At 38.0% G+C, this 14,450-nt stretch overlaps 2 protein-coding genes across 4 annotated transcripts in view; one reads left to right on the forward strand and one right to left on the reverse strand.

The window, feature by feature from the left end:
- The window catches only part of fbxl13 (F-box and leucine-rich repeat protein 13), an 89,928-nt gene that overhangs the window by 33,050 nt on the left and 42,428 nt on the right, over window positions 1-14,450 (reverse strand). For both annotated transcript variants that reach the window (XM_061894202.1, XM_061894203.1), the window contains exon 10: window positions 5,081-5,133. In XM_061894202.1, coding sequence (XP_061750186.1) covers window positions 5,081-5,133 — 53 coding nt within the window. The remainder of the gene's footprint in view (window positions 1-5,080; window positions 5,134-14,450) is intronic.
- LOC133549086 (leucine-rich repeat-containing protein 17-like) overlaps window positions 1-14,450 on the forward strand; it is a 43,798-nt gene that overhangs the window by 14,283 nt on the left and 15,065 nt on the right. For both annotated transcript variants that reach the window (XM_061894204.1, XM_061894205.1), the window contains 2 exons: window positions 12,917-13,071; window positions 13,821-14,291. In XM_061894204.1, coding sequence (XP_061750188.1) covers window positions 12,950-13,071; window positions 13,821-14,291 — 593 coding nt within the window. In that variant the 5' untranslated portion in view covers window positions 12,917-12,949. The remainder of the gene's footprint in view (window positions 1-12,916; window positions 13,072-13,820; window positions 14,292-14,450) is intronic.

The raw sequence follows: 14,450 nt of genomic DNA on the forward strand, positions 1-14,450 counted from the left end.
CCTTTCCACATTTTTCAACACATTTCAACCGTTCCACTGTGAAAACATTCCTCTTAATAAAAAAAAATCATGGTTTTCCCAAAATTCCAAGAATTCCGTATACTATTTCTCAATTCAACATGTTACTACTTCAACATTTCTCAACTGATTTGAAAAAAATTAACACCAACCGTTTCAACTCATTCAGACCATTCAAGTTTTTTACCATTTTCTAAAAAAAATTCCGGCTTTTCCCGGGATTCCCAAATTTTTATGAAATTCCAATTGAAATGAGTCGGACATTCTTCAAAATTCCACAACACCTACATTTTTTATCTAAGATAAACCGTTCCAACTTCAATATTCAGCCTGTTCAGGAATTGTGTGCTCTCCTTCCACAATTCTAAAAATGTTCCTGGATTTCCTAGAATTCCCAGTTTATAAGGACATTTTCCCCTATTCAAAATGAATTGGCCATTTTTCAACCTTCCACCATTTCCACATTTTTTAACCGATTCAAACCATCCCACTTTCATAATATTTCCCTTATCCTGGACATTCTATTATTTTTCCAAGTGAAAAAAAATTGAAGGAATTCCTAGAATTCCGTTTTTTCAACCCCTTTTTCTGTCGACTACTCCTCCCACATTTTTGAACCCACATCAACCGTTCCACCGTCAAAACATTCCTCTTAATCACGACAAAAAACTACGGTTATCCTAAAATTCCAGGAATTATGTAATACCATTAAAAATGTTACTACTTCAAATTTTCTCAACAGATTTGGAAAATTCCAACACCAACCATTTCAACTCATTCAGAACATTCAAGTCTTTTAGAATTTTCTAAAAAAAAATCCTGCTTTTTGTGAAAATTCCCAAATTTCCATGAAATTCCTATTGAAATGAGTGGGACATATTTCAAAGTTCCACAACTTCCACATTTTTTATCCGATTCAAACCGTTCCAACTTCAATATTCAGCCTGTTCAGGAATTGTGTGCTCTTCTTCCACAATTCTAAAAATGTTCCTGGATTTCCTAGAATTCCCAGTTTATAGGGACATTTCAAATGAATTTCAAAATGAATCGGCCATTTCTCAAACTTCCACCATTTTCACATTTTTTAACCGATTCAAACCATTCCACTTTCAACATATTTTCCTTATCCTGGACACTAAAACTATTATTTTTCCAAGTAAAAAATAAAATTCAGGAATTCCCAGAATTCCGTTTTTTTCAACCCCTTTTTCTGTCGACTACTCCTCCCACATTTTTCAACCCACATCAACCGTTCCACCGTCAAAACATTCCTCTTAATCAGGACAAAAAACTAAGGTTATCCCAAAATTCCAGGAATTACGTAATACCATTTCTCAATTAAAAATGTTACTACTTCAAATTTTCTCAACAGATTTGGAAAATTCCAACATCAACCATTTCAACTCATTCAGAACATTCAAGTCTTTTAGAATTTTCAACAACAACAAAAATCCTGCTTTTTGTGAAAATTCCCAAATTTCTATGAAATTCCTATTGAAATAAGTGGGACATTTTTCAAAGTTCCACAACTTCCACATTTTTTCTCCGATTCAAACCGTTCCAACTTCAAAATATTCAGCCTGTTCAGGAATTGTGTGCTCTCCTTCCACAATTCTAAAAATGTTCCTGGATTTCCTAGAATTCTTAGTTTATAGGGACATTTCAAATGAATTTCAAAATGAATCGGCCATTTCTCAAACTTCCACCATTTTCACATTTTTTAACCGATTCAAACCATTCCACTTTCAAAATATTTCCCTTATCCTGGACATTCAAACTATTATTTTTCCAAGTAAAAAAAAAATTCCAGGAATTCCTAGAATTCCGTTTCTTTCAACCCCTTTTTCTGTCGACTACTCCTCCCACATTTTTCAACCCACATCAACCGTTCCACCGTCAAAACATTCCTCTTAATCACGACAAAAAACTACGGTTATCCTAAAATTCCAGGAATTATGTAATACCATTAAAAATGTTACTACTTCAAATTTTCTCAAAAAATTTGGAAAATTCCAACATCAACCATTTCAACTCATTCAGAACATTCAAGTCTTTTAGAATTTTCTAAAAAAAAAATCCTGCTTTTTGCGAAAATTCCCAAATTTCCATGAAATTCCTATTGAAATGAGTGGGACATATTTCAAAGTTCCACAACTTCCACATTTTTTATCCGATTCAAACCGTTCCAACTTCAATATTCAGCCTGTTCAGGAATTATGTGCTCTTCTTCCACAATTCTAAAAATGTTCCTGGATTTCCTAGAATTCCCAGTTTATAAGGACATTTCAAATGAATTTCAAAATGAATCGGCCATTTCTCAAACTTCCACCATTTCCACATTTTTTAACCGATTCAAACCATTCCACTTTCAACATATTTTCCTTATCCTGGACACTAAAACTATTATTTTTCCAAGTAAAAAATAAAATTCAGGAATTCCCAGAATTCCGTTTTTTTCCACCCCCTTTTTCTGTCAACTACTCCACCCACATTTTTCAACCCACATCAACCGTTCCACCGTCAAAACATTCCTCTTAATCAGGACAAAAAACGAAGGTTATCCTAAAATTCCAGGAATTACGTAATACCATTTCTCAATTAAAAATGTTACTACTTCAAATTTTCTCAACAGATTTGGAAAATTCCAACACTAACCATTTCAACTCATTCAGAACATTCAAGTCTTTTAGAATTTTCTAAAAAAAAATCCTGCTTTTTGTGAAAATTCCCAAATTTCCATGAAATTCCTATTGAAATGAGTGGGACATGTTTCAAAGTTCCACAACTTCCACATTTTTTATCCGATTCAAACCGTTCCAACTTCCAAATATTCAGCCTGTTCAGGAATTGTGTGCTCTCCTTCCACAATTCTAAAAATGTTCCTGGATTTCCTAGAATTCCCAGTTTATAGGGACATTTCAAATGAATTTCAAAATGAATCGGCCATTTCTCAAACTTCCACCATTTTCACATTTTTTAACCGATTCAAACCATTCCACTTTCAACATATTTCCCTTATCCTGGACATTCAAACTATTATTTTTCCAAGTAAAAAAAATTCCAGGAATTCCTAGAATTCCGTTTCTTTCAACCCCTTTTTCTGTCAACTACTCCTCCCACATTTTTCAACCCACAACAACCGTTCCACCGTCAAAACATTCCTCTTAATCACGACAAAAAACGAAGGTTATCCCAAAATTCCAGGAATAACGTAAAACCATTTCTCAATTAAAAATGTTACTACTTCAAATTTTCTCGACAGATTTGGAAAATTCCAACACCAACCATTTCAACTCATTCAGAACATTCAAGTCTTTTAGAATTTTCTAAAAAAAAATCCTGCTTTTTGTGAAAATTCCCAAATTTCCATGAAATTCCTATTGAAATGAGTGGGACATGTTTCAAAGTTCCACAACTTCCACATTTTTTATCCGATTCTAACCGTTCCAACTTCCAAATATTCAGCCTGTTCAGGAATTGTGTGCTCTCCTTCCACAATTCTAAAAATGTTCCCGGATTTCCTAGAATTCCCAGTTTATAGGGACATTTCAAATGAATTTCAAAATGAATCGGCCATTTCTCAAACTTCCACCATTTTCACATTTTTTAACCGATTCAAACCATTCCACTTTCAACATATTTCCCTTATCCTGGACATTCAAACTATTATTTTTCCAAGTAAAAAAAATTCCAGGAATTCCTAGAATTCCGTTTCTTTCAACCCCTTTTTCTGTCAACTACTCCTCCCACATTTTTCAACCCACAACAGCCGTTCCACCGTCAAAACATTCCTCTTAATCACGACAAAAAACGAAGGTTATCCCAAAATTCCAGGAATAACGTAAAACCATTTCTCAATTAAAAATGTTACTACTTCAAATTTTCTCGACAGATTTGGAAAATTCCAACACCAACCATTTCAACTCATTCAGAACATTCAAGTCTTTTAGAATTTTCTAAAAAAAAATCCTGCTTTTTATGAAAATTCCCAAATTTCTATGAAATTCCTATTGAAATGAGTGGGACATGTTTCAAAGTTCCACAACTTCCACATTTTTTATCCGATTCAAACCGTTCCAACTTCAATATTCAGCCTGTTCAGGAATTGTGTGCTCTCCTTCCACAATTCTAAAAATGTTCCTGGATTTCCTAGAATTCCCAGTTTATAGGGACATTTCAAATGAATTTAGAAATGAATCGGCCATTTCTCAAACTTCCACCATTTTCACATTTTTTAACCGATTCAAACCATTCCACTTTCATAATATTTCCCTTATCCTGGACATTCTATTATTTTTCCAAGTGAAAAAAAATTTAAGGAATTCCCAGAATTCCGTTTTTTTCAACCCCTTTTTCTGTCGACTACTCCTCCCACATTTTTCAACCCACATCAACCGTTCCACCGTCAATACATTCCTCTTAATCAGGACAAAAAACTAAGGTTATCCTAAAATTCCAGGAATTATGTAATACCATTAAAAATGTTACTACTTCAAATTTTCTAAACAGATTTGGAAAATTCCAACATCAACTCATTCAGAACATTCAAGTCTTTTAGAATTTTCACAAAAAAATCCTGCTTTTTGTGAAAATTCCCAAATTTCTATGAAATTCCTTTTGAAATAAGTGGGACATTTTTCAAAGTTCCATAACTTCCACATTTTTTCTCCGATTCAAACCGTTCCAACTTCAAAATATTCAGCCTGTTCAGGAATTATGTGCTCTCCTTCAATAATAATTAAAAAAAAAATCCCGTTTTTTCAGGAAGTGCCCATTGAAATAAATGGGACATTTTTCCAAGTTGCACAATTTCCACATATTCAAACCATTCCAACATCAACATATTCCACTCATCCTGTAAATTCAAACTAACACTTTCCCAAGTTCCAAACCAAATTCCACTTTTCCTGGATATTCAAACTCTTCAAACCAATACAACATTTAAACTATTCTTATATTGATACAATATTCTGTCAGTATTTCAGTTCAACTTCAGCATTGGAGCATTCACACACAATTCCTTCAGGAATTTCCTCATCTAGTCCAACAGTGTTTTACTTACAGTGATATTAAAGCACTCCGACACGTTGAGTTCTTGGAGATTTTTGCATTCGCCTGCAAAATACAAGCAAAACAACGGGGACACAATCAAATTGGGTTGAATCTCCTTCGTTTCCCAAGAAATTAGGTGTGGAAGAACCCTGACCTCGGACTGTCGTCAGGTATCAGATATACTTGTATTAATTTATGGTGTAGAATGTTGGAAAAGGCTGTTTTGAAGTTGAAGTGAAGCGGTAAATGTTTTTGGCGACACCCTGAATGATGCGGACACGTTTTTTTACTGGATACTTTCTAATATGCTTCTGCCTTGGAGACTTTGTATCTGTAATATAATTACTTGTTTGTATTGACCAATGTTTTAGACTGCAATTTTGTCCGATTAAGGACACCCATTACCCATGTCTAGCTTGTGTGCTATAGTGTGCTGAGCTGTTGCGTAGCTGCTTTTGATCAGAAGGAGCTGCGCATGGACTTCATTTATAAGTAAAGGTAAGACCATAATAACGTTTTTTTAATTAAATGTGCTTTTCATGATGGTATCCTTACATCACACTCAAATTTATAAGCGCAGGCCTAAATTTACCGCATGGCTTTGGTAAGCGCCGGAGTGAGAAGAGGTTTTAAATTAATTAGCGCCCCGGCGGCAATTCAAGGAAATACGGTATATCACGATATTCGAGTATACGTCCTCACGTAGTTGTTTTTAGCTGCGGGCATTACACTACAGCCTCTTCCCACTCCTTCCTGTCTCTCCTTCTCACAGAGTGTAAGCGCACCTTCTTACTCACGTCACATACTGTCACGTCATACGTCACGTACGTACACGCCCTCGCGGAGCAGGGGGTAACGTTAGCTGTGATGCTAGCGGAGCCGTGCGAGTGGTACTACAAGAGAAAGAAGGTGCGAATGAAGGAAAAATTAATTCCCAAGAAAAACAGCAGGGGGTCCATCGTCTGGCGGTGGTTCGGCTTCAAGCGGGAATATGTCGAATAGACAACTTTTAGCATTACTGCTAATATGTAGCATCATTTGAAAAGTCACCTGCTAATAACTGTTTAATAAGTACAGTTTTGGTCAATTGACTTCTCTGCATGAAGGTTTAAAAGTAGCATATATCAATGCAGTATGAAGAATGTTTTAATGTAGACACATAGAATCATCATACTGCTGTGATTATATGCATCAAGTGTTCATTCAAAGCTAAGGCAAAATATCGAGATATATATTGTGTATCACGATATGGCCTAAAAATATCGAGATATTAAAAAAAGGCCATATCGCCCAGCCCTATGTTCAATTGAAAATATAGAACCTTACACACAGCGCTCAGAAATCCATCAAAATGTTTTAGTACTACAAACCCCTTTTCCATATGAGTTGGGAAATTGCGTAAGATGTAAATATAAACGGAATACAATGATTTGCAAATAATTTTCAACCCATATTCAGTTGAATGCACTACAAAGACAAGATATTTGATGTTCAAACTCATAAACTTTATTTTTTTTTAGCAAATAATAATTAACTTAGAATTTCATGGCTTCAACACGTGCCAAAGTAGTTGGGAAAGGGCATGTTCACCACTGTGTTACATCACCTTTTCTTTTAACAACACTCAATAAATGTTTGGGAACTGAGGAAACTAATTGTTGAAGCTTTGAAAGTGGAATTCTTTCCCATTCTTGTTTTATGTAGCGTTTCAGTCGTTCAACAGTCGTATTTTACGCTTCATAATGCGCCACACATTTTCGATGGGAGACAGGTCTGCACTCTTTTTTTACGAAAGCCACGCTGTTGTAACACCTGTCTTGCTGAAATAAGCAGGGGCGTCCATGATAACATTGCTTGGATGACAACATATGTTGCTCCAAAACCTGTATGGACCTTTCAGCATTAATGGGGCACTAATACACCCCCATACCATCACAGATGCTGGCTTTTCAACTTTGCGCCTATAACAATGCAAACGGTTATTTTCCTCTTTGTTCTGGAGGACACCACGTCCTCTGTTTCCAAATATAATTTGAAATGTGGACTCGTCAGACCACAGAACACCTTTCCACTTTGCATCAGTCCATCTTAGGTGAGCTCGGGCCCAGCCAAGCCGGCAGCGTTTCAGGATATTGTTGATAAATGGGTTTGGCTTTGCATAGTAGAGTTTTAACTTGCACTTACAGATGTAGCGACCAACTGTAGTTACTGACAGTGGTTTTATGAAGTGTTCCTGAGCCCATGTGGTGATATCCTTTACACCGTCTCGGTTTTTGATGCAGTACCGCTTGAGGGATCAAAAGTCCATAATATCATCGCTTACGTGCAGTGATTTCTCCATATTCTCTGAACTTTTTGATGATTTTACAGACCATAGATGGTAAAATCCCTAAATTCCTTGCAATAGCTCGTTGAGAAATGTTGTTCTAAAACTGTTCGACAATTTGCTTACAAAGTGGTGACCCTCGTCCCGTCCTTGTTTGTGAATTACTTAGCATTTCATGGACGCTGCTTTTATACCCAATCATGGCACCCACCTGTTCCCAATTAGCCTGCACACCTGTGAGATGTTCCATATAAGTGTTTGATGAGCATTCCTCATCTTTATCAGTATTTATTGCCACCTTTCCCAACTTCTTTGTCCCGTGTTGCTGGCAACAAATTCTAAAGTTAATGATTATTTGCACACAAAAAAAATGTTTATCAGTTTGAACATCAAATATGTTGTCTTTGTAGCATATTCAACTGAATATGGGTTGAAAATGATTTGCAAATCATTGTATTCTGTTTATATTTACATCTAACACAATTTCCCAACTCATATGGAAACGGAGTTTGTACTTTGGTAAGCTATGAAGCCGCACCACTTGATAGTTTGTACTGTGCTATTGCGTTTTATTTCGCAATATTCCGCAAAAGCAACTTTTCTTACCTTCTTGTACCTGCTGATCTGTATTTGGGATCTGTATAAATCCGGAAAAATTGCGCGCGTCCGCCTTTGTAGTCCGTGTGGACACCGTAGTCGATAAGTCTATCTTCTTGTTATGGGACATTCATCCTCCACTGTTGCCATTTCTAATATAAAGTAGTGTAAAGTTCTTACTTATATCTGTCGGTAAACTCGCCATGAAAGCACTAAAACATACCGGTGTGGTGAGTTTACATTATTCACCCAAGGAACTTTAGTTATTAGAGCGGGCGGTTTTTCACGGGACACATTTCCGGCCTTCTTGTTGTTTCCAGAAGAGGAGATACTGCTCCGTTATTGATTGAAGTAAAGTCTGAATGTCGTTAAAACAGTTAGCGCCATCTTTTGACACGTCTTCCACTCCCAACTCCTTTAATGCGCCCTATAATTCGGTGAGCAGTATATATGAAAAAATATTTAAAAAATAGACCTATGGTGCGCCTTATGGTCCGGAAAATACAGTAGTCTGTGTACAGGAAAGGTATCAAGCCACGCCCCTTGACTGATCAGTTTATTAAGAAAAAGGTTGAGTAAACGCCTCTGTGAGTCATGTTTTCTTCTTTCCAGCACATTTTAGACAAGGTACGTGGCAACTCTGTGAAGAGTTTGGGGAAAGGCCCGCTTCTCGTCCAATATGACAGATTTACTGCAGAGGATTGACACTCATAACTCTTACAGAAAGTCCCCTCAGACGAGGATGAGTGGAATATGTTGAAGGTGGAATGGTTTGAATCGGTTAAAACGTGGAAATGGCGGAAGTTTGAAAAATGGAACATTTATTTTGAATGGGGAAAATGTCCCTATAAAACTGGGAGTTCTACGAAATCTGGGAAATATTTTAGAATTGTTGAAAGAGAGCACATCATTCCTGAACAGGCTGAATATTTGGAAGTTGGAACGGTTTGAATTGGATGAAAAATGTACAAGTTGCGGAACTTTGAAAAATGTCCCATGCATTTCAATGGGAATTTCATAAAAAATTGGGAAATGCGGGAAAACAGGATTTTTTTTTTAAAAAAGGTAAAAAATTTAAACGTTCTGTGAATGAGTTAAAATGTTTGGTGTTGGAATTTTTCAAAACTTTCGAGAAATGTTGAAGTAGCAACTTTTTAATTGAGAAATGGTATTAAGGAATTCCTGGAATTTCGGGAAAACCGGGAATTTTGTTTTTTGTCCACATTAAGAAAAATGTTTTGACGGTGGAACAGTTGAAGTGGGTTGAAAAATGTGGGACGAGTAGTCTACAGAAAAAAGGGTTGTAAAAAAACGAAATTACTGGAAAAAATTTTGAACACAGAAAAATGATAGTTTGAATGTCCAGGATGAGTGGAATATGTTGAAGGTGGAATGGTTTGAAATCGGTTTAAATGTGGAAATGGTGGAAGTTGGAAAAATGGAAAATTAATTTTGAATGGGGAAAATGTCCCTAAAACTGGGAATTCTAGGATATCTGGGACATATTGTTGAAGGAGAGCACATCATTCCTGAACAGGCTGAATATTTGGAAGTTGGAACGGTTTGAATTGGATGAAAAATGTAGGAGTTGCGGAACTTTGAAAAATGTCCCATGCATTTCAATGGGAATTTCATAAAAAATTGGGAAATCCAGGAAAACAGAGAATTTTTTTGAAAATGGTAAAAAACTTAAACGTTCTGAATGAGTTGAAATGGTTGGTGTTGGAATTTTTCAAAACGATCGAGAAATGTTGAAGTAGCAACATTTTAATTGAGAAATTGTATCACGGAATTCCTGGAATTTCGGAAAAACCGGGGATTTTGTTTTTTGTCCACATTAAGAAGAATGTTTTGATGGTGGAACAGTTGAAGTGGGTTGAAAATGTGGGACGAGTAGTCTACAGAAAAAAGGGTTTTAAAAAAACAGAAATTACTGGAAAAAATGTTGAACATGGAAATATGATAGTTTGAATGTCCAGGATGAGTGGAATATGTTGGAGGTGGAATGGTTTGAATTGGTTTAAATGTGGAAATGGCGGAAAAATTTGAAAAATGGAAAATTCATTTTGAATGGGGAAAATGTCCCTATAAAACTGGGAATTCTAGGATATCTGGGACATGTTTTAGAATTGTTGAAGGAGAGCACATCATTCCTGAACAGGCTGAATATTTGGAAGTTGGAACGGTTTGAATTGGATGAAAAATGTAAGAGTTGCGGAACTTTGAAAAATGTCCCATGCATTTCAATGGAAATTTCATAAAAAATTGGGAAAATGGGGAATTTTTTTGAGAATGATAAAAAAACTTAAATGTTCTGAATGAGTTGAAAAGGTTGGTGTTGGAATTTTTCAAAACGGTCGAGAAATGTTGACGTCGCAACATTTTAATTGAGAAATGGTATCACGGAATTCCTGGAATTTCGGGAAAACCGGGAATTTTCCCAGTTCAAAAAACAACTTTGTTTTTTGTCCACATTAAAAAGAATGTTTTGATGGTGGAACAGTTGTAGTGGGTTGAAAAATGTGGGACGAGTAGTCTACAGAAAAAAGGGTTTTAAAAAAACAAAAATTACTGGAAAAAATGTTGAACTTGGAAAAATGATAGTTTGAATGTCCAGGATGAGTGGAATATGTTGAAGGTGGAATGGTTTGAATTGGTTTAGATGTGGAAAATTTGAAAAATGGAAAATTAATTTTGAATGGGGAAAATGTCCCTAAAAACTGGGAATTTTAGGAAATCTGGGAAATGTTTTAGAATTGTTGAAGGAGAGCACATCATTCCTGAACAGGCTGAATATTTGGAAGTTGGAACGGTTTGAATTGGATGAAAAATGTACGAGTTGCGGAACTTTGAAAAATGTCACATGCATTTCAATGGGAATTTCATAAAAAATTGGGAAATGCGGGAAAACAGGAATTTTTTTAAAAAAAAAGGTAAAAAAACTTAAACGTTCTGTGAATGAGTTGAAATGGTTGGTGTTGGAATTTTTCAAAACTTTCGAGAAATGTTGAAGTAGCAACATTTTAATTGAGAAATGGTATTAAGGAATTCCTGGAATTTCGGGAAAACCGTGAATTTTGTTTTTTGTCCACATTAAGAAGAATGTTTTGATGGCGGAACAGTTGAAGTGGGTTGAAAATGTGGGACGAGTAGTCTACAGAAAAAAGGGTTGTAAAAAAACGAAATTACTGGAAAAAATTTTGAACACAGAAAAATGATAGTTTGAATGTCCAGGATGAGTGGAATATGTTGAAGGTGGAATGGTTTGAAATCGGTTTAAATGTGGAAATGGTGGAAGTTGGAAAAATGGAAAATTAATTTTGAACTGTCCCTAAAAACTGGGAAATGTACGTATGTATATATATACAGACGTATATGCATGTGTGTGTGTATATATATATATATGTATGTATGTATGTTTGTATACATATGTATGTATGTACATATATGTCTTTTAAAGTTGTCTGCCACATCATTTATTGTGGTCTGCCACGTCATTTATTGTGGTCTGCCACATCATTTATTGTGGTCTGCCATATCATTTAAAACGGTCTGCTGCATCACTTAACATGCTCTGCAACATTTAAAGTGGCCCGCCATGTCTTTTAAACTGATCTGTCACGTCATTGAACATGGTCTGCCAAGTCATTTAATGTGGTCCGCCAAATAATTTAATGTGGCCCGCCATATCATTTATTGTGGCCCGCCAAATTATTTAATGTAGCCCGCCAAGGCATTTAACATGGCCCGCCAAGCCATTTATTGTGGCCCGCTATGTCATTTATTGTAGCCCGCCAAGGCATTTTATGTGGCCCGCCAAATCATTTAATGTTGCCCGCCAAGCCATTTATTGTGGCCCGCCAAGGCATTTTATGTGGCCCGCCAAATCATTTAATGTAGCCCGCCAAGCCATTTATTGTGGCCCGCCATGTCATTTTTTGTGGTCCGCTAAGCCATTTAAGTGGCCCGCAATTTCATTTATTGTGGTCCGCCAAATCATTTAATGTAGCCCGCCAAGCCATTTATTGTGGCCCGCCATGTAATTTATCGTAGCCCGCCATTTCATTTATTGTGGTCTGCCAAATCATTTAATGAAGCCGGCCAAGGCATTTTAAGTGGCCCGCCATGTCATTTATTGTGGTCCGCCATATCATTTATTGTGGCCCACCAAGGCATTTATTGTGGTCCGCCAAGCCATTTAAGTGGCCCGCCATATCATTTATTGTGGTCCGCCAAATCATTTAACGTAGCCCGCCAAGGCATTTTACGTGGCCCGCCATTTCATTTATTGTGGTCCGCCAAATCATTTAATGTAGCCCGCCAAGCCATTTATTGTGGCCCGCCAAGCCATTTATTGTGGCCCGCCATGTCATTTATTGTAGCCCGCCAAGGCATTTTATGTGGCCCGCCATTTCATTTATTGTGGTCCGCCAAATCATTTAATGTAGCCCACCAAGCCATTTATTGTGGCCCGCCATGTCATTTTTTGTGGTCCGCCAAGCCATTTAAGTGGCCCGCCATTTCATTTATTGTGGTCCTCCAAATCATTTAAGGTAGCCCGCCAAGCCATTCAATAGGGCTCGCCATATAATTTATCGTAGCCCGCCATTTCATTTATTGTGGTCTGCCAAATCATTTAATGAAGCCCGCCAAGGCATTTTAAGTGGCCCGCCATGTCATTTATTGTGGTCCGCCAAATCATTAAAGTGGCCCACCAAGGCATTTTACCTGGCCCGCCAAGTCATTAAATTGGCCCGCCAAATCATTGAGTACGTGTCTAAAAATACATCTCTTATGAAACCGCAGCTGGAGTCCATCAATGATTGCTAACACTCGCACCTTTGACCCCTTTCGCCTCCGCCGTATTTCAAGTCCGACTCTTATCGTGGATCCGTCCAAAACTCCATTTTGTTGTCTGCCCAGGTCTTCAGAGACCAGAAGACCACCGCTTCCATCATGCAGGTGAGCTCCCTAGTGGTCTACGCCTCTGTGCTGCTGCTGCTCTCGTCCGTGGAGCTGAGGAGAGCCGGAAGGGGCCGAGGACTCAGGGGGGCCAGACACAAGCTGGCACGGGACAGGTGGGCATAAACACCTGTGTACGCTACCTCACTTACATCCGACAACAGGTGCAGCAGGTAGGGGATCTACACTGCTGCACCAGCTGTACAGCGACTACTCTAAAGTGGACTACTTTTATGAGACACGACTGTACATGACACCAGCCCCTTGGAATGTGTCAGACAGAAGTTCTTGGACCAGGTCCATGTTGAGTCCAGGCATGTATAAGTATGTCCCTAAAGACAACAACACCCGGACTTTTACTACTTTATTACTCACATTCCTGAGTCACATGCACATGTGCAGATGTGTCATTGGTGCATGTGTCCACTCACACCCCCTACTGGTCTGGCATGCACATTACAACAGTAAAATGTTATATATATATATATATATATATATATATATATATTATTTTTTTTCTGTACTGTCCAGCCCATATATATATATATATATATGTTTGTAAATATGCATATATATGTATGTATATATATATATATATATGTGTGTGTATGTATATATATATATATGTTTGTACATATACATGCATATATATATAAAAACACATATATACAAACAAATATATATATGTATATACAGTATATATATGTATATATGTATAAATGTATGTATATATGATAAATACTGTATTTAGGCCGGTCCCCAGCCAAATTCTTTGAACCCAACGTGGCCCCGAGTCCAACAGTTAGGGGCCCCCTACATTTCACCGTTTTCAATGTTGTCATTTTATTCCGTCCGACCCCCTCAGGATGCGAGGTGCTGGCCGTCACAGCAGATCAGACCACCCCAAACCGGGCAACTGCTCAGAATCGTCAGGGTCCGGCGGTGTCCTAGCGGACTGCCAGGACCGCTACCTCACCTCCATCCCGGCCCCACACACCTGGTCCAAAGCGCCGCAGATCCTCCTCCTAGCCCAAAACCGGATCAAAGTCCTTCGCGACAGGGCCTTCGCCGGCTACGAGAGTCTGACCAGTCTGGACTTGCAGCAGAACCACATCTCGCTGGTGGAGGAGGACGCCTTCCAGGGTCTGACTGGACTCACCAGCCTGCTGCTGCAGCACAACCGCCTGACCACTATGAGCGAGGAAGCCATCATCGCCATGTCCAACCTGCGCTTCCTGCGCCTCTACGACAACCCCTGGCACTGCCGCTGTCAGATGGACAGTCTCATCCAGACCCTGCAGGTCCCCAGCAACCGCCATCTGGGCAACCACGCCAGGTCAGTCTTGGGCAGTCAGGCAAGCAACACCAACCACGGACGCACGCACAACACGCATGTTCATGTGGCCTGCTGCATCACTTAACATGCTCTGCAACATTTAAAGTGGCCCGCCATGTCTTTTAAACTGGTCTGCCACATCGTTTAATGTGGTCTGCC

This window comes from Nerophis ophidion, linkage group LG03 (assembly GCF_033978795.1).
Source record: "Nerophis ophidion isolate RoL-2023_Sa linkage group LG03, RoL_Noph_v1.0, whole genome shotgun sequence".
In the NCBI taxonomy this organism is placed as follows: domain Eukaryota; kingdom Metazoa; phylum Chordata; class Actinopteri; order Syngnathiformes; family Syngnathidae; genus Nerophis; species Nerophis ophidion.